At 32.8% G+C, this 18,041-nt stretch overlaps 2 protein-coding genes across 2 annotated transcripts; one reads left to right on the top strand and one right to left on the bottom strand.

Annotated features, from left to right (window-relative positions):
- The first annotated feature begins 3,929 nt into the window (after positions 1–3,929).
- Positions 3,930–6,899, top strand: LOC109337422 (pre-mRNA-splicing factor ATP-dependent RNA helicase DEAH1-like). The gene has a single exon (XM_019574401.1). The coding sequence runs from the start codon at positions 3,951–3,953 to the stop codon at positions 6,798–6,800; it is 2,850 nt and encodes a 949-aa protein (XP_019429946.1). The 5' UTR covers positions 3,930–3,950; the 3' UTR covers positions 6,801–6,899.
- Positions 6,900–8,838: 1,939 nt separating this feature from the next.
- On the bottom strand, positions 8,839–13,080 carry LOC109337418 (probable arabinosyltransferase ARAD1). The gene is made up of 4 exons (XM_019574398.1): positions 12,565–13,080; positions 10,545–10,841; positions 10,360–10,455; positions 8,839–9,744 (listed from the first exon to the last, which is right to left on the bottom strand). Exons 1-4 carry the CDS (start codon positions 13,063–13,065, stop codon positions 9,322–9,324), a joined length of 1,317 nt encoding a protein of 438 aa, XP_019429943.1. The 5' UTR covers positions 13,066–13,080; the 3' UTR covers positions 8,839–9,321.
- Between the last annotated feature and the right edge of the window lie 4,961 nt (positions 13,081–18,041).

The following is an 18,041-nucleotide window of genomic DNA, read 5'->3' as shown; positions in this document are numbered from 1 at the left end:
AAGGACTCAATTGACCCTGGAGATTACATGGGGAAAGGGCATTTATGCCCTTAGATGTTATATGGTAGTTGTTTTATTTTATTGCATGAATAAGTGGGATTAATTCTCATGGGTAGTGTTAGGAGTATTTTTAAATTATTGTTAAGTATTTTATTTTCATTAAATCATGTAATATGAGGGTTGGGAATGTATTTTATTTCCTTGTAACATGGTCCAATAGTGGCCAAGAAATTGAATACTAAGAAACCATGTAGGATCATTATAGTAATTAAACAAGGGGATATCAATGGCATGCCAAGTACAATATGGCGTGAAGAAGAACTAAAAAGGAATGTTTCAAATCAGCCTAGGAATAAAAGATGAAGTTAGCATGGATCAAAGAATTCAAATTCAAGGTGAAGCTAAAGATATTTCAACAAGCAAATTCGGTCCAAACCTTTCCTTTTTGGAGGCCATTCGAATTAAACAAGGATTCAATGCATTCAAGGGCAAACTCATTCCAAAAAGGCAAGAAATCAAATGTCATTTAAAGCATTCAAGGTTCATCCAAGAAAGGCAAGTAATCAAGGCTTTCCTTTTAAAGGAGGCGTGTGAATCCTTGGGTATTCTTCACCTCTTCAATTCAGATTTGCAAGGAACAAAAGGCAATCAGCTCATTCAAATATGAATTCAAACTCAAGGCATGAAGATCCAATCAATTATGAACTTTCCTTTTCAAGCATTTTTTTGAAGAATCCGTCCATATCAAGGCACATTCAAGTTATCCAAATCAAATAAGCACATGGGTGGAAATATTCAAGGGAATTCGGCCAACTTCAAATACCAAAATAACTCAGCCATTAAAACTCATTTAATTACATGTTTTTAATTAGGATTTCAAATTTCAAATTAGGACTAGTCAAATTTCCCTATTTATGTATTCCTTTTCAGCATGAATGGATTAAGTTGAATTTGAGATAAAAATCCAAGTGTTTAGTTGAGAATTTCTCCTACTCTTATCTTGGCCATGGCCAACCATTGGACTTATCAAGAACATCAGTTCTTGTGGCGTTCTAAGACTCATCACCCTCTCGGTGTGGCGTCTAATTCTTATCAAGGAGTTATCCTTGTGGCGAATACCTTGTTCTTATCAAGCATCCTTGCTTGTGGCGGACTATATTGGCTTATCAAGCATCCTTTGCTTGTGGCGCTTCATCATCATTCTTTTTCCATTTCCCTAGTGCCTCACGCACAACACAAATCCCTTTTCAAATCTATACACATCAAATCGTGACCATACCTCCCACAACTCATCTTTAACGTCATGAACTTCATACAATTCTGTCCATAAACATCCCAGCCCTAAATCCTTCTCGAATATACACATCCCTTCACCCAAATAGCCCAAATACACCCAACAATTAACACAAACCTAGCCTAAAAGATTAATCCCAAACCCAAGCCAAACATTCCCCAAAAGTCCTCACATACAACCTAACCCATACCTCACGTAATTACCATACACAACCCTATCCAAAAATAGCCAAAAAAAAACATTATCATCAAAACCGAATTTGAGATTCCAAATTTCAAATTTTCAAGCTAAAAACGATCCAAAATAAAGGTAGCCTTAAAGAGGTTTCCATCATCATGTATTCATTTGGTTAAGAATATACATGTAACTTATACATTCGTATGGTTAAGAAGAGGTAGTAGTAGAAACGGAATGAAACGGAAAAGAGAAAAAAAAAATAGCCCGGATGTGCAAAAAGGATTTCAATCCCCTCTAATATTCATAGATTATTATTACCTTTTCACATAACAAAACATAAGAGTCAATCAGTAATTAACATTAAATTATTAAAATATAAAATGTATAAAAACTAAGGATATAATATGAAAAGATACAAAGTAGTAGTATAAAACTTTTTCGGAGGAAAAAAAGTGAAGATAAAGTGACATGTGGCTGGAATATAAAACTTTTTAGGAGGAAAAAAGTGAAGATAAAATGACATGTGGCTGGAAAAAGTTTTTCTTATTATATAGTTAATAAATAAGTAATTAATTGAAATAATATTAAATACAGCTTATTGGTCCAGCGACCTATTCAATATATGAGTAACATTTTTACTGTGATGATAATGCTTTCTCCATTTATATTATGGATTTTATAAATATGTACAGAAATTTAATTGAATAATACATAATAAATAAAGAAAAATATATACACCAAATCGATAGAGTTCCATATATTGTCACCAGATTATCTAGTAATACAAAATAATAATGAATAATATTATTAGCGGATATAAATATTTATACTAACATTACATACATATTTAATAAATAATGGGCTACAATGAAATCATTCCACATGTGTGATTTCATAATAATATCATGTGTTTTCATAATAAATTATCACAATAATTTACTCACTAAAAAATAATAAAATAAATTATATAAATGGAAATAAGATATTACTATATTTAAATAAGATATGAATTTATATAAGAGATCGGTCTTGAAAGCATATATTTGATAAGATGAGTAATGTAAATAAAGTGCAAAGAAAATAGATTAAGACAAAAATATGAATTGATATAAGAGATTGAGAAAAGATATGAATTGATATAAGAGATTGGTTTTGAAAAGCACATGGTAGAAAATATAAATGAAGTTTAGAATTTAAAATATATTAGCAGCATATTTTTAAAGTTTATTAGTGAATTAAGTTATTTTGATAGTTGTTTAAATTGATAAAAATAATTCAAAACTTGAATGGACAAAAACTAAATAAATAATCTAAAAAAATTCAAACATTTAAATTTCCAAAATATAGTAAAAAAAAACTTGAGTTTTGTGGCATCTTATGTCGAACAGTTTTGTACCACACCATATGTCAGAAGATGTGATTGGTCAGAAAAATATTTAATAATTACAATTTTAACTTAAAGAATTTTTTCAAACCAATCAAATTTGATGTTACATAGAGTGGTACAAAAAGTGAGACAATAGAAGTGTTTCCAAGTTATGCTATCATGTCAGTAACCTTATAAATTTGAATTTGAAATTATCATGTCAATTTAAAAATTGGTAATTGAAAATTAAATGGTTAAACATATACCTATGCATAATATACTTATGAATGGTTAAAGATATGAATTGATATAAAAGAATGATTTTGAAAAGCATAAGGTGAAAAATATAAATGAAGTGTGGAGAAAATAAATTAACATCTAAATAAAAAATGATATTATTAGATTGAGAAAAGATATGAATTGATATAAGAGATTGGTTTTGAAAAGCTTAAGATAAAAAAATATAAATGAAATGTGGAGAAAATAGAGTATTATCTAAATAAAAAAGATATCATTAGATTAAGAAAAGATATGAATTGATATAAGAGATCAGTTTTAAAAAGTATAAGGTGAAAAATATAAATGAAATGCGGAGAAAATAGATTATTATCTAAATAAAAATATATCATTAGATTAAGAAAAGATATGAATTGATATAAGAGATCAGTTTTAAAAAGTATAAGGTGAAAAATATAAATGAAATGCGGAAAAAATAGATTATTATCTAAATAAAAAATATATCATTAGATTAAGAAAAGATATGAATTGATATAAGAGATCAGTTTTAAAAAGTATAAGGTGAAAAATATAAATGAAATGCGGAAAAAATAGATTATTATCTAAATAAAAAATATATCATTAGATTAAGAAAAGATATGAATTGATATAAGAGATCAGTTTTAAAAAGTATAAGGTGAAAAATATAAATGAAATGCGGAGAAAATAGATTATTATCTAAATAAAAAAAAGATATGATTAGATTGAGAAAATATATGAATTAATAATGGAGGATAGGTTTTGAAAAAAGAAGTATCTCATTAACAATATAAATACAAGGTAGAGAAAGTAGAACCCAGTAAAAAAAAAAAAAACTTTTATTGAATAGAAAACAAAATGAAAACTACCTCATCTATGGTTTCTCCTAAATCCTCTGTATTATTGGCCAAAAGGAAACGCAAGATTCACAAGTTATTAGAAGACGAAGACGACGACAATGTTGGCAGAGAAGAAGGTAAAATTTCTGAAGCAAAATCTGAATCCATGAAGGGAGATAGTAAAAAGAGACAGTTCAGGAAGAAAACTGTTTCGTTTGATGATTCAGAGTCTGAGGAAGAAATGTTGAAAGATCAGAGAGAGAAGGAGGAGTTAGAGAAACATATTAGAGAAAAAGATGAGGCTCGGACGTGGAAATTGACCGTGCACAAATTAACACAGAAGGAGAAAGAAGAGGAGATTCGAAGATCTAATGCATTGGAGAAAGATGATGTACGAGTTTTGAGGAATTCTTCGAGGCATGAGTTTTTGAAGAAGACTGTAGATAAGAAATTAATAGAGCTGGGAAATTATATAGAGGATGAGCAATATCTGTTTGAGGGTGTGAAGCTTACTGAAGCAGAAAAAAGTGACTATAGGTATAAGAAAGAGATTTATGAACTTTTGACGAAGCAATCGGAGGAGGCTGACAATGTGAATGAGTATAGGATGCCGGATGCTTATGATCAGGATGGTGTTGTTAATCAGAAGAAGAGGTTTTCTGCGGCTATGCGGCATGACAGAGATAGAATCAGCGATGAAAAGATGAATTCATTTGCTGAACAAGAGCTATGGGAGGAGCATCAAATTGGGAAGGCATCATGGAAGTATGGTTCCGAAAATAAAAAACAAGCATCTGATGATTATCAGTTTGTTTTTGAGGACCAGATTGATTTTGTCAAGGCATCAGTTATGGATGGAGATAATGTGTGCTATGAAGAGATGGATGATTCATTTCAAAAGTCTAAAGCAAAGTCAGCTTCAGAGGCACTTTTGGAGGAGAGGAAAAAATTGCCCATTTATCCTTATCGTGATGAGTTGCTCAAAGCACTTGATGATCATCAAGTGCTTGTAATTGTTGGTGAAACTGGTTCCGGAAAGACTACACAAATTCCTCAATATTTGCATGAAGTTGGCTACACAAAACATGGAATGATTGCATGTACTCAGCCACGACGTGTTGCTGCTATGAGTGTTGCTGCTCGAGTTTCTCAAGAAATGGGTGTTAAACTAGGACATGAGGTTGGATACTCCATCCGTTTTGAGGATTGTACATCAGAGAAAACTATTGTGAAATATATGACAGATGGCATGTTATTGAGGGAGTTCCTTGGAGAGCCAGATCTTGCAAGTTATAGCGTTATTATGGTGGATGAGGCCCATGAAAGAACACTCTCAACTGATATTTTGTTTGGTTTAGTGAAGGATATTTCTCGTTTCCGGCCCGATCTTAAGTTGCTGATATCTAGTGCTACACTTGATGCAGAGAAATTCAGTGATTACTTTGATTCTGCTCCAATATTCAAAATTCCGGGGAGACGGTATCCTGTTGAAATAAACTTTACCAAAGCACCGGAAGCTGACTACTTAGATGCCGCCATTGTCACGTCACTCCAAATCCATGTCACTCAACCTCCTGGAGATATATTGGTCTTCCTTACTGGTCAAGAAGAAATTGAAACAGCTGAAGAAATGTTGAAGCAACGGACTAGAGGATTAGGGAGTAAAATTGCTGAGTTAGTGATATGTCCTATAGATGCCAACCTTCCAACCGAGCTCCAAGCCAAAATCTTTCAACCCACTCCTGGAGGGGCACGAAAAATCGTACTTGCTACCAATATTGCAGAAACATCATTGACAATTGATGGGATTAAGTATGTCGTTGATCCAGGGTTCTGCAAGATGAAATGTTATAATCCGAGAACTGGAATGGAGTCCTTGTTAGTGACACCAATCTCAAAAGCTTCAGCGATGCAGAGAGCTGGCCGTTCTGGAAGAACAGGTCCAGGTAAGTGTTTCAGATTATATACTGCATACAATTTCCATAATGATTTAGACGACAACACTGTTCCAGAGATACAGCGGACCAACCTTGCGAATGTAGTGTTGATGTTGAAAAGTCTTGGAATCCATGACCTGATACATTTTGATTTTATGGATCCTCCATCTGTTGAAGCTTTATTGAAAGCATTGGAGCTTTTATTTGCATTAAGTGCCTTAAACAAGGATGGTGATTTAACTAAGGTAGGTCGAAGAATGGCAGAGTTCCCACTAGATCCTATGTTGTCAAAAACGATAGTGGCTTCGGAGAAATACAAGTGTTCAGCTGACATCATTTCCATTGCAGCTATGCTTTCTGTTGGCAACTCAATTTTTTATCGTCCAAAGGACAAACAAGTACATGCCGACAATGCAAGATTGAATTTTCACATTGGAAATGTTGGAGACCATATTGCACTGCTGAAGGTCTACAATTCATGGAAGGAGAGCAATTATTCAGCACAATGGTGTTATGAAAATTACATACAGTTAAGGAGTATGAAACGAGCAAGGGATATTCGCGATCAACTTGAAGGTCTTTTAGAGAGAGTTGAAATTGAGCTTATTTCAAATTCCAATGATTTAGATGCTATTAAGAAGTCTATAGCATCTGGATTTTTTCCACACTCGGCACGATTGCAGAAGAATGGAGGTTATCAAACTATTAAACATCCACAGACAGCTCACATACACCCAAGTTCTGGTCTAGCAGAGGTTCTTCCAATATGGGTTGTGTACCATGAACTAGTGCTTACCACAAAGGAATATATGCGGCAAATCACTGAGTTGAAGCCAAATTGGTTAGTGGAGATAGCTCCACACTATTATCAACTTAAGGATGTTGAAGAGTCCGTTTCCAAGAAATTGCCTCGTGGAGAAGGACGTGCATAACAGTAATTAATATAAGGATATGTGGGAGTTTAGAAAGATATGAGAGATATGTAAAAGCTTTGTGTTGTATTTGATTTTAATAAAGATCCAGTTGAAGTTTACTATTGTTTCTCTGTATGATTCTCTGCAACTCTTAGTATTGTACGATTAGTGACTTTTATTTTTTCAGTTGTTTTGTTGTTGTGGTTGAAGCTCAGGTCTAAGTGGAATGAGGTATTTGGGAGATGTGCTCAGCTCTTTTGCTAATTGGCTGATGAAGGTGCTAATGTTCTGCATGTAAGTAGAGAAAACTTAAATAATCGTAAGAGTTTTATGGTTTCATCTGGGTCTCAATCAGACATTGGTGATTGATAGCTACATTTAAAACCAACAGTAATGCTAGGAAATGGGGTTAGTGTTGAATATTCAAGGTTGTGTTACTTATAATGCCATTGTAGATTTTTATGGAGTTTATGGCTAATCGCCAATAATTGGTTTGTGCTTCCTTTAAGAAGCACCTATAATCCATGTTTCCTTTTATGAGAAAGTGTAGGTATGTGATATACCTGTGATTCTCCTCATGTTGAAGTAAACATGTAATGTTCCCTTAGTTATTGTTTTATACCTGGTAGTAGCTCATAGTTCACTTCTCTTATAATCATTTTTCAGGATTATGTGTTTGGCTATATTGTTTTGGGGGCTTGCCTTGATTGATTTGCTTTGAGACTCATTTAACACCTTTAATGTCACTGGTACTTCTCATGTTTTTTCCCATCATTTCACAACAGATATTTTACTTATTTCTGGAACTGGTTTGCTCAAAAGTTGAATAGCTAGTCGGTAATCTTACATATTTTTTCCACCTTTGTAATCTGTACAGTCTTTCTCTAAAACATCATGGGGATTTTCTAAATTAATGGCGTCCAAAAAATAACCACCTATCGCAAAAATAAACCCTCAGCCCATAAACAACCAAATGAAAATTAATGAGTTTAAATTTTCACAGCCCATTTTTTAATGGTTGCACCCCATTTCGTTATAGTAGCATACCGAAGTGTAAAATAAATTGTTTGATCATTTGCAAAATGCAATATAGAATTTTTTATCCCACGTAATTCATGTAGAAGAGTTAAAATTTTGGGTGGACATGCTATCCCATTTACCCCAATTCCCCGTGCATAACTATAAATTCTAACATGTCTCGAAGATGGTTTTTCTAGAAGGAAAAGAAAGGAAAATGGAAGGCTAACCATATAACAAGTGTAACATGATTTCAAATTCTTTGCTCTCCCTCCATTGTCCTCCGATAATCAACTCGCAAACAGACCCTTGAAAACACAAAACACATCGGATATGATTCAGCAATTAAGCAGCACTTGGTTGACATTTTAGACTAGAACAGAATGCATGACTTTTGATATGATATATAAAAGAATATAATAACTAATAAGATAATTAAAAAGTAAATATTGTAATGGTTTTATTGAAAGTGGTGAAACCAAAGACAACAGAAAAACCTGATATGATATCAGGTCCAGTCCTTTTTCATTTTCCATAATAAATCAAATCACCTAAAAAATGTAAAAAACTCTGACCTGTGAGCTGAGTGTTCCATGAATGCTGGAACTTGTGGACAATAATCATGGAGCCAGATGCTGGGATTGAGATGAGAAGCAGATAATGATGCGTTTTACCAATATCTGCATGAATGATGATGCAGGTATTTTAATGGAGAGAGGCCCATATGTTCATGGGGTTAGAAAAATCATGCCTCAAGAAGGTTATAATAATTAGTGTGAAAGTGTGATGATTAACCCAATAATAAAAAAGTGTATAAATTATGATCAGTCAAAATTTTGGGTTTTGTTGGCTAGTGGAGATGAGGGTGTGTCATGAGGGCTTCAGAAGGGTAAAAAATGTGATGTAGACACTGAAAAGAAATGTCATTCTATCTGTTTGGTTAATGTAGTGATGTTGTTAAAGAATCTGTGCTAACTGTATGACTGACAAAAAAAAACAATGTATAAATGAAAAGTTTATTTTGATCAGAAGAGAATGAGAGAAGAAAAAGGCTATATTTAGACACAATAATTTGCCGAAATCATATATATTCAAAATCCATGAAAGCAAACAAGTTCAAATGAATGTACAGAAATTTACAAAGTTACAAACTAAATTTTGGGTTAACTGTAGAATGACCCTATATTAATCTCATCCTCCATCCTGAGAGCATATCTTAGATTGCACAACTAGAAAAGTCCCTCTTCAACCAAAATGACCGAAAACAGCAAATCAGTGCACAACAAGAAGAGGCAGGATACCACTGGATTTCCATTTGCACAGGGAATGATCATGAACCAATGCTCCCAACCAAATAAGAGACCACAGAACATAACAAATCAGATACCGAAACTTCTACAAATATTTCTCTTTAAAAATGTCGAGAAAAGAGGGCGTATCAAAATGATAATATTTTCTTTCATGGATAGTCAGGGGAACTGATGAGAGAGAATGTACAAGATCAAAGAAAAATCTTCAATAATCATCTCTTATGCCACCAATCTGGGATTTTTAATCTCCTGCTTCTATGAACAGAAAGTCTGACCTTTGGAAGCTTGTGCCTGACCTGTCGCCACAACATATTAACGGCATCTTCTCTTTTTGGAGGGTACTGAAATTCATAATGATGGGAGATGTTTTTAAGCTGCCTCCACATTTCAGTCCATTTCTCCTTCGGAAATTTACGTAGCTTATTGATCATGTAATCGGGCTGTAATGCCTCTTTGAAAGAGAAGAACAATGAGAACTGGGAGTAGTCAATATCTTCCTCAAATGGGAGTTCAATTTGATCACTCACAATGACAGGAACACAATGACTCACAATGACATCAAAAAGACGACAAGATGATGGTGTGTCTCCTGCTGGATGCAAACAGAACTTTGATGAACGCATCCCGATAGATGACTGTCGGAACAGAACCAATGCATAAAGAATACAAGTGCAAAAGTTAATGATCTTAGCTAGGTAAGAAAAGGGAAATAGAAAAAAAAAAATAGAGTTATGCTCCCATAGCAAAGGATAGTAATATATTGTGATTGGACTTCAAAGAAGTTTCAAGGTCTCTGCATATGGAGCATGTTTGATTTAGGGTATCATTTGAATGTTCTCAGTGAGAGATAAAAATCTAAAACTAGTAATATTTCACCAACAAGGGATTTTCTGCACATTGTGACTGTATTCTGCATCTTACTAGCTGAAAACTAAAATTAAAATAAAATCGACAACTTCTTTGGAAACAATTCATTATGTCCACAAAAATCAAACTATATCTCAATTTTCAAATCCTTAGAGTAAGAATGCATGGCAAACACATTATGTAGAGAAGAGCATGACACAAAAATAATCAGGCCCTATTGTGTAAGTTATCCAAATAATTTTTTTTCCTTTTTAAAGGAATCCTAGCCTTTGAATGACAATTAAGGAAGTAAAAATAATTGTAAAATCTATTATCTAATGGTTAACCAGAAATTTTCCAACTACAAAAAACGAATAATACAGCATGAGTCATAGATCAATTACCGTTTTTATGTTTTCTTCTGTAGCAAAACTTCGCTCGTAGTGAACATCATCATAACCAGTTAATATCTTTACCATTTTAGCACGTACAATTCCTTCCTGAAACATAACAGATCCCTCAAAATCAATTTTCATGGAATTTTAAGAATTGCATATTATTCTTTCAACACACTCTGAACCAGACATACACTCTTACGGGAAGTCCTCCCTCGGAAGAAAAGTAGTGTGGAGCGAGACTCGTATGGATCTTGAGCCTCATCATCTGTAAAAGAATCCACAACATGCACATATGGGGACACCACATCTTTGTCCAAATTAGACATCCCTTTGGGGTAGCGGCCGAAATCCACAACAACCTGAATAGATCTGTTCACTTGATTTCGCAAGAACCTGAAGGCATTGGGGTGTGTCAAAGGAAATACATGGTCTCTACCTCCAGACCTCTGCCAGTATTTGGATTTTCTCAGGAGTTCCATTACATCAACCTAACGTAAAACAACAAGCAATGTTTGACACTCATTTACAATAACCATAGAGATGTGATCAGCCTGATATAAAACAACAAGCATTGTTTGACACTCATTCACATTAACCTTAGAGATGTGAAAAATCAGATGCATGAAATCAGTTTGGAAATTGGATAAATGATCCAACCTTTGTTAAAACATTAAGAATGGGTATGGCATGACATACATATATTATCTCACAAAATATTTAACGAAAACCATCAGTGCATCACAACATATCATAATCATAAATAAAATAAAACATTAGCTCATACCTTGAATAAGTAGAAAAGTGGAGAAAGTTTTTATTTTGTGTAGCAATCATAGCACAAGAACGGATCCTTGGTTTTACATGTATCACGATCATGTAAAGAGCAAGACACCACAAAGACTCCTATTTCTGATCTCCGTGTTTATCTCTCTTCGAGTAGAGAAATTCAAGCATGCTCTTGAAGCATAATAAAAATGAGTGCTGCACAAAAAATCTCTACCATCAATTTTAAACTAATAACTTAAGTTTTATATAAGTCAGTTTAAAATCAATGATCAAGACCCTTTCTAGAGCACGCATTTATTATACGCCAAGAGCATGCAATAATCTCTCCTATAACGACCCTTGTCATGTGAAAAGCTCACATGAGAAGATGCACTACCTTGCAAACATGATGACATATTAGCACCATTTATAAATTTTTATTTTCATTATATGTTAGCAATCCTGGCACAACAGCTCAAATGGAGTAGACAGTACATGAGGCTCCAACTTACTGGGATTTGGGATGAAATACATGTAGGCTTACAAGGTAAAAACCTCACTGTTGTGACGAGGCTCATCCTCTAGAACAAAAATCAAATTAAAAATGTAAGCTGAACCTTAACAGTATTTTGCGGTGTCTGAAGCGTATGAAAATGATAGGCAATATAAATATGTATATCAAACACTATTACAGTAGACATTTTGTAGTAACCATGTAACTGAATTTTGGAGTAATCCTCAATTCCCCAACATAGCACTAAATAAAAAACTCCTCTAAAGTGACCTTGTGTATAAAGTGAGAAAGGATATGCATCCCCATTTCAATCTAGATTGCATTATAATCTCAACCTACTAACAATCTAACTTACTCAGCTCGCATATAAGCTCGCCTCGAACGAGTCTCATCCTCTAAATATGCCCAATTGTACTAGTAAACCTATTTGTAAAGCTGACAATGAACAAAATCAATTCGACATTCATTGGAAACTCGACTCGTTATCTAGCTCAAAAAACTTGGTTCATCATCCAAACAAGTCTAACTTGAGCTAAAAATTGAGTTCATTGAACGAGTTGGACTTGAGTCAAGTATAGTATACACACACACACATATATATATATAGAATCTTTAAATTTATAAATATTAAATAAATTATCATCATTCGAGCTTACGAACTGAATCAATCGAGCTAATGAGTTCACTAAACAGTCTATGAACTATTGACTAACTAAACCAATTGAAATTGATGAGTCAAATTAAACATTTCATGAACTCAAATCAAGTCGAGTTCGAGATGGAAACATAGCTCATATCGAAATCTACTTAAGTTTCAAGCTGAACAAATTCTTGTCGAGCTAAGTCCAAGTTCAACTAAGCTCCTTTCCGGCCCTACCTATTTGCATTTGAATGAATCATCAATCAACATTTCAACATAAATCATCTCTTACCTGCAACTTTCGATCAATCTCGGTAGCCGGATCCGTCATAATATGCCCATGCGTATTGAAACTCAACGAAGAGAAAAACGGCACAAAGAACACATCAGCAACTTCGGGATCCAAAACCCTAACCACTTCTCTTCTCTCACCATCCTCACCTTCATGAATAAGCGATCCCATCAACCAATACTCCACGCTATGCTGCTTCTTAAGCCCCCAATTTTCCGGCCACGGCGGCCAATCAACGACGGTGACCGGAGTCTCCGTCGTATCACGACGGTTGATCATTCCAACGTTGAATCGACGAGGGAGATCGTACATAAATACACGGAGAGGCGGGTCGGGTTTCGGTTCGGCATTCGGGTCGGGTTGCCATTGATCGGGTGAACCCGTTGGTGGTTTTAAGAGTGGGAAGAAATAAGATCGAATTTCGAATGTGTCTATGAAAATTGAATGTGAAATTAGGAAGAGGAGCATGAAAATAAAAGAGAGAAACACTTTTCCGTACATTTTAATTTTATTTTTTATTTTTGTGTGTTCACTTTTTTCACTTATAAAGTATACAGTGGTTATGTTGAATTGGTTATTTGGTTATGTAATATTGGGAAGGTGGTGGTTGTGTTTTCAGTTAGGAGTTGTTGCTGCTTTCTATTTCTGTTGCCAGTTGGAAAATGTTGCTGAGGCCAATGTGGAGTTGTTGCTGCTTTCTATTTCTGAGTTGGAAAATGTGTTGCTGAGGCCAATGTGGAGTTGTTGCTGCTTTCTATCTTTGATGGGTGAGCTTGTCATTTTCTGTTTTTAACAACCAGTTTTTTTATGAGAAAAAAGTTCTTTACTTAGAAGTGTATGAGTTTTATTTAGTGTTATTGTAACATCATTCACATTTAATTATCATTTCTTCGTTAAATAATGATAATGAAGTTTTATGTTAATATTTTAACGATTTTATGTTATTTTAAGCCTAAATTTTAGATATAGTTAATAAAGTATAATATTTATGTACTGTCAGTATAAAGATTTATACACAGTCACTACATCATTCACCATTCATTTGGATTAGTTTTTTTAAAAGCGAATAATGATTAAATATGAATGGTGAATAAGATTAATTATAGGACAAATGATAATTAAACATGTCATCAGTGGTGTATCATTTCCCCACAAAACATCATTCCTAGTAAGAGTATACAAGTTTGTCTCTATGATCTAGGTAAAACTAACCTTATTCAGAAGAAAATCAGAAACTAGATTATTCCTCATCTCTAGAGTGTGCACTACATTTATGAAAATCAAAATCTTTATAGATTTAACTTCAGCTCCACATCATCAATATCGAAAGCAACAATGGTGTGTATTTTGGACATAGCATGATAACACTATCACGAGTGGCTCATCAATCATGTTGGCTTATGAAGGACCATTCATTGGTTTATTCCTACACTTGCATGCAATAAACTTACCACATTTGAAGTAAATAAAGATACCACTAAAGTCATTCTTAACATGTGGTTTAACAAATTAAATCTTTTGAGGTTCCAATTCTTGTTGATGTTGGTGCTCTTATTCTTGTTCTAATTGTGGTTCTAATTCTTGAAATTATTGTCAGCAGACTTTAGAATCCCACCTAAGAATTCATTCTTAGCGTTGTTGATAGAAACAATGAACACTATATCTCTATGATCATGTCTACGACCCTCTTCCTTAAAACACTAACGGGTGATTAGAGATTTCAAAGATAATTATTTGGTCTTATGCCTGAGGAAGTTTTTGATGTCCTTTCAGTGGGGAGGAAGATTGTCAATAATGACAACCACTTGAAATTGCTCATAAAGGAGCATACACTCATATATGATTTCATGAGCAACCTTCTGTATCTCATGAGATTGAGACTCTATTGATTTATCATCAATCATTTGATACTTGAGGTAAGAGCTATGAAAACATACTTTTTACTCACAACTTCCTCATTATTATATTTCTTTTCAAGTGCTTACCAAATTAATTTGGCAGACTTATATGAATTATAATAATCATGAAGATCATCAAATAATCCATTCAAAATGCATTCTGGAAAGCTAGTTTTATAGCTAGTTTATCATTTTCCTCTTTCTCAGCTTTTTCCGACAACATTAAGACACCAGTATTTAGAACGTAGTCAACTTTTCTTATGGTGAGAAAGAATTTCATTTTGTGTTGCCAATGTTTGAAACTTGTCCCATTAAACTAAAATGTTTGTTAAGGTCAAATTATTCAACCGAGTAATATTATTTGTGCATATCATTGCTGAAGGAAATGTCTTAAAATTGTTGTAAATAACTTACAACAATTAATTATGACATCGAAGATTTATTAATGGTTGAGTCATGATGAGGTCATTCTCTTTAAGATGTTTCATAGCACTACTCAAAATGTGCTAGTAGACTATCAATCACCCTATATCTGGGATAAAACAGTTCAGTTCTATGTTTTGTATTCTTACTACACTATAAAACTCGATCTCAAATTCACCTATAATATGGCTATCAATGTCATTTCTCGAAGTATCCAAAGTATGACTATCAGTGTCAATTCTCGAATTTCCTAATTTCCCACCATATGGCTACCATTGTCAATTCAAGAATTTCCCTTATGGTTACCCGTGTCAATTCAAGAATTTCCCTTATGGCTACTCATGTCAATTCTATATCACAAAAACACATATGGAGAAGGGAGCAATAATTGTTTTAGCAAAGAGGGAGTGAAGAAAATGTGAGAAAATGTGTCTCAAATGTTCTCATTTATTATAATAAGGAGTGTTATAATCATACATGGATGGTTATGATTAAAAGTTTGTCATTGATCACATAATCAACTAAAAGTTTATGTGCATTTATCTTTTAATATTGACTACTCAAAAAAGATCGAAAATTAGACTTTTTGAGATATTGATGAAATTTAGAAACTTTTCTAAAGCAGAATAGATAGTGGAAAATTGGATGTATTAATTTTATTGGTTTATGCCAATGATATTTGGTTTTGAAAAGATAACAATCATGTTTATACTAATTTATTTCTTATTTTTTATAAAAAAAAAATCATCAAAAAATCATATTGAATAAAAAATACCATATTTTATGAAATTTTCTGGATTTGTCCTTTTAGAATAAATAAATATGAGCCTCTTTTAGGAAAGTTTTGTTTTGCGGTGTATTTCTAGTACTTATAATGTCATTATGCTTATGTTAAAGTGTGATTTTGTTACTAAAGCTTTAAAAATATTAAAATCCTTTGGCAAAATATTAAAATCCTTTGGTAAAATATTAAAATTTATAAAGTCTATTCAAATGAAAAATAATAGTATTGTTACACTGATAGGTTTGGCTCATAAAAAAAAATACACTATGATCAACTAATGACTCGATTAAGGTGTTGAGTTAATAAATCATTGGTTAAACAAGTTGACTGGGTAGCATTAAAAATTCAGAAAATTAATAATACTAACTAACATTATTTAGTAATTGTATAGTCTAAATTTAAAAATATTACTATACCTAATTAAACAATCAATCACTACCACAAAGTTCACAAATAAATTTAAAATTTAATTAAACAATTAAGATTTCCTTAGAATATAAACTAACAAATAATAAATATAACTATAAATAAATTGAAAGTACGTGATTTTTCATCTCAAAAAGTGGTCGCTTTGGTTGGGTTTAAGTACAAAATTTAATTAATTGAACCTGACTGATCATCCGAGTCATAAATTTTAAGCTTAAAATGACAAAGTCAAATTGTTCCTTCCGATTTTGATGCAAAAAGGTTAAATGAGAGGCTCAGATTAGTCATATATCTAGTTAATGGTTCAACCGATCAAAGCAGTCGCTCCAAGCTAATTTTTAAAACAATGGGCTATAGTGTATTTTTGAGCTATACTAACTTTTTCAAAAACCATCATAGGAAAGGGCATTTTCATAAAACAATTATTAAATTTTTACCATGTCTGTATATTATTATTATTCATATTTAATTATTATTGACTTTTAAATATAAATAATGGAATTGTAAATAATATATTCACGGGTGAATATTAAATTCTAATTGTTTGCTTGTTTGAATTATCTCGTGTGAAGTATAGGATATGTGTGCATTGCTTTTTACTTTAATGCTGACTTGTTGAACTAGGAATAGCAAAATTGTCCACGGACCATGGTCAATCTAACAATAGAATTCATTTGATCCATCCACTAATAAAAAACTCAAAATGTAAGAGGAAAAAATGCAATGGATAGATAGATCAGATCCATTATCAAATGCAATGGAATTTTTTAATTCAAGATTTAGGAAAAAAAAATGTATGGATTGAAAATGTAAGAGAATTTTATAATGTTATTATATTTCCATATTTAATTATTATTAACATTTAAATAATATATATAATAATATGTTATATTGACTATATATAAATGACCGTGTATATATATTATACTCTAATTACAATTTTATTTTCAATAGGAACATAAATCATATGGGTTTAATATGTATACATTAACAGTGTAAGTATTTTTTATACTATCAATAAATCATACATTATTAATTTAGTAATCATTATTGACTCTCAAATAAAAGTAATAGAAATCAAAGGTAGAAGACGTGGTACATATTTTAAACTCAAAACATTGTTGAAAATCATGAACCCTATTGAAACTTATAAACCACAAATGTCATGAAAAAGATGCAGCATTATACATACAATAAGTGCTATTTAATATTCAACTAGGTCCAAGAACAAGTGTATTGCGAATAGCATGTCAGATTTAGCTATATATGCACAATAACAATAATATTGTCCAATGTCCCATTAGAAATGGCAATAGGGCAGGTCTCTTTATGTTTATCTAATCTCGAATCGAATTATACGGGGTTAAAATTAACAATATCAACCCCGAACTTGTCGGGTTTCTGGTAACCCAAATTTGATGGAAAATCTGAAAAACTAAAATACTATCATATGTTATTTTTCAATCAAAACAACAACAACTTTTAAATTTTGTAACAAACATGTTATTTTTCAACCAAAACAGAATTTGTAACAAAGTTCTTCTACCTAGTCCCAAGTCCAGATGATGTCGGCACCCCAATAAAGTTGTCGTCATTTCCGCCCCACTCCACTGCACTCTTCCTCTCAAGCTGCACAGAGAGCATTGATCTTTCTTCATCACCACTCTCTCCTCATATCCCAGTACCACCAACCTTTTAACCCCTCAACTGTTGTTGCGCGAACCATCAGTCCTCTTTTGACAACAGTGGTGGCGGCAGCCGCAGATTCAAATTTGCAAATTGGAATAGTAATAAATCGCATATTTGGATCAGCCATCAACCAAAACAGAATTTGTAACAAAGTTCATCTGCCTACGTCTCTTACCTGCAACTTTCGATCAATCTCGGTAGCCGGATCCGTCATAATATGCCCATGCGTATTGAAACTCAACGAAGAGAAAAACGGC

Source organism: Lupinus angustifolius, unplaced genomic scaffold (genome assembly GCF_001865875.1).
Source record: "Lupinus angustifolius cultivar Tanjil unplaced genomic scaffold, LupAngTanjil_v1.0 Scaffold_6_36, whole genome shotgun sequence".
Lineage (NCBI taxonomy): Eukaryota > Viridiplantae > Streptophyta > Magnoliopsida > Fabales > Fabaceae > Lupinus > Lupinus angustifolius.
Note: the sequence above shows the minus strand (reverse complement) of the source record. Positions and strands in the feature narration are given on the sequence as shown.

Excerpts from the sequence above, each read along its gene's own strand:
- LOC109337422 (XM_019574401.1), top strand. The coding sequence starts at position 3,951 with ATGAAAACTACCTCATCTATGGTTTCTCCTAAATCCTCTGTATTATTG.
- LOC109337418 (XM_019574398.1), bottom strand. The coding sequence starts at position 13,065 with ATGTACGGAAAAGTGTTTCTCTCTTTTATTTTCATGCTCCTCTTCCTA. Across the intron at positions 10,456-10,544 it reads GGAGGACTTCCCGTAAGAGT|GAAGGAATTGTACGTGCTAA; the intron begins GTATGTCTGGTT and ends GTTATGTTTCAG. Across the intron at positions 9,745-10,359 it reads CAGAAGAAAACATAAAAACG|TCATCTATCGGGATGCGTTC; the intron begins GTAATTGATCTA and ends CTGTTCCGACAG.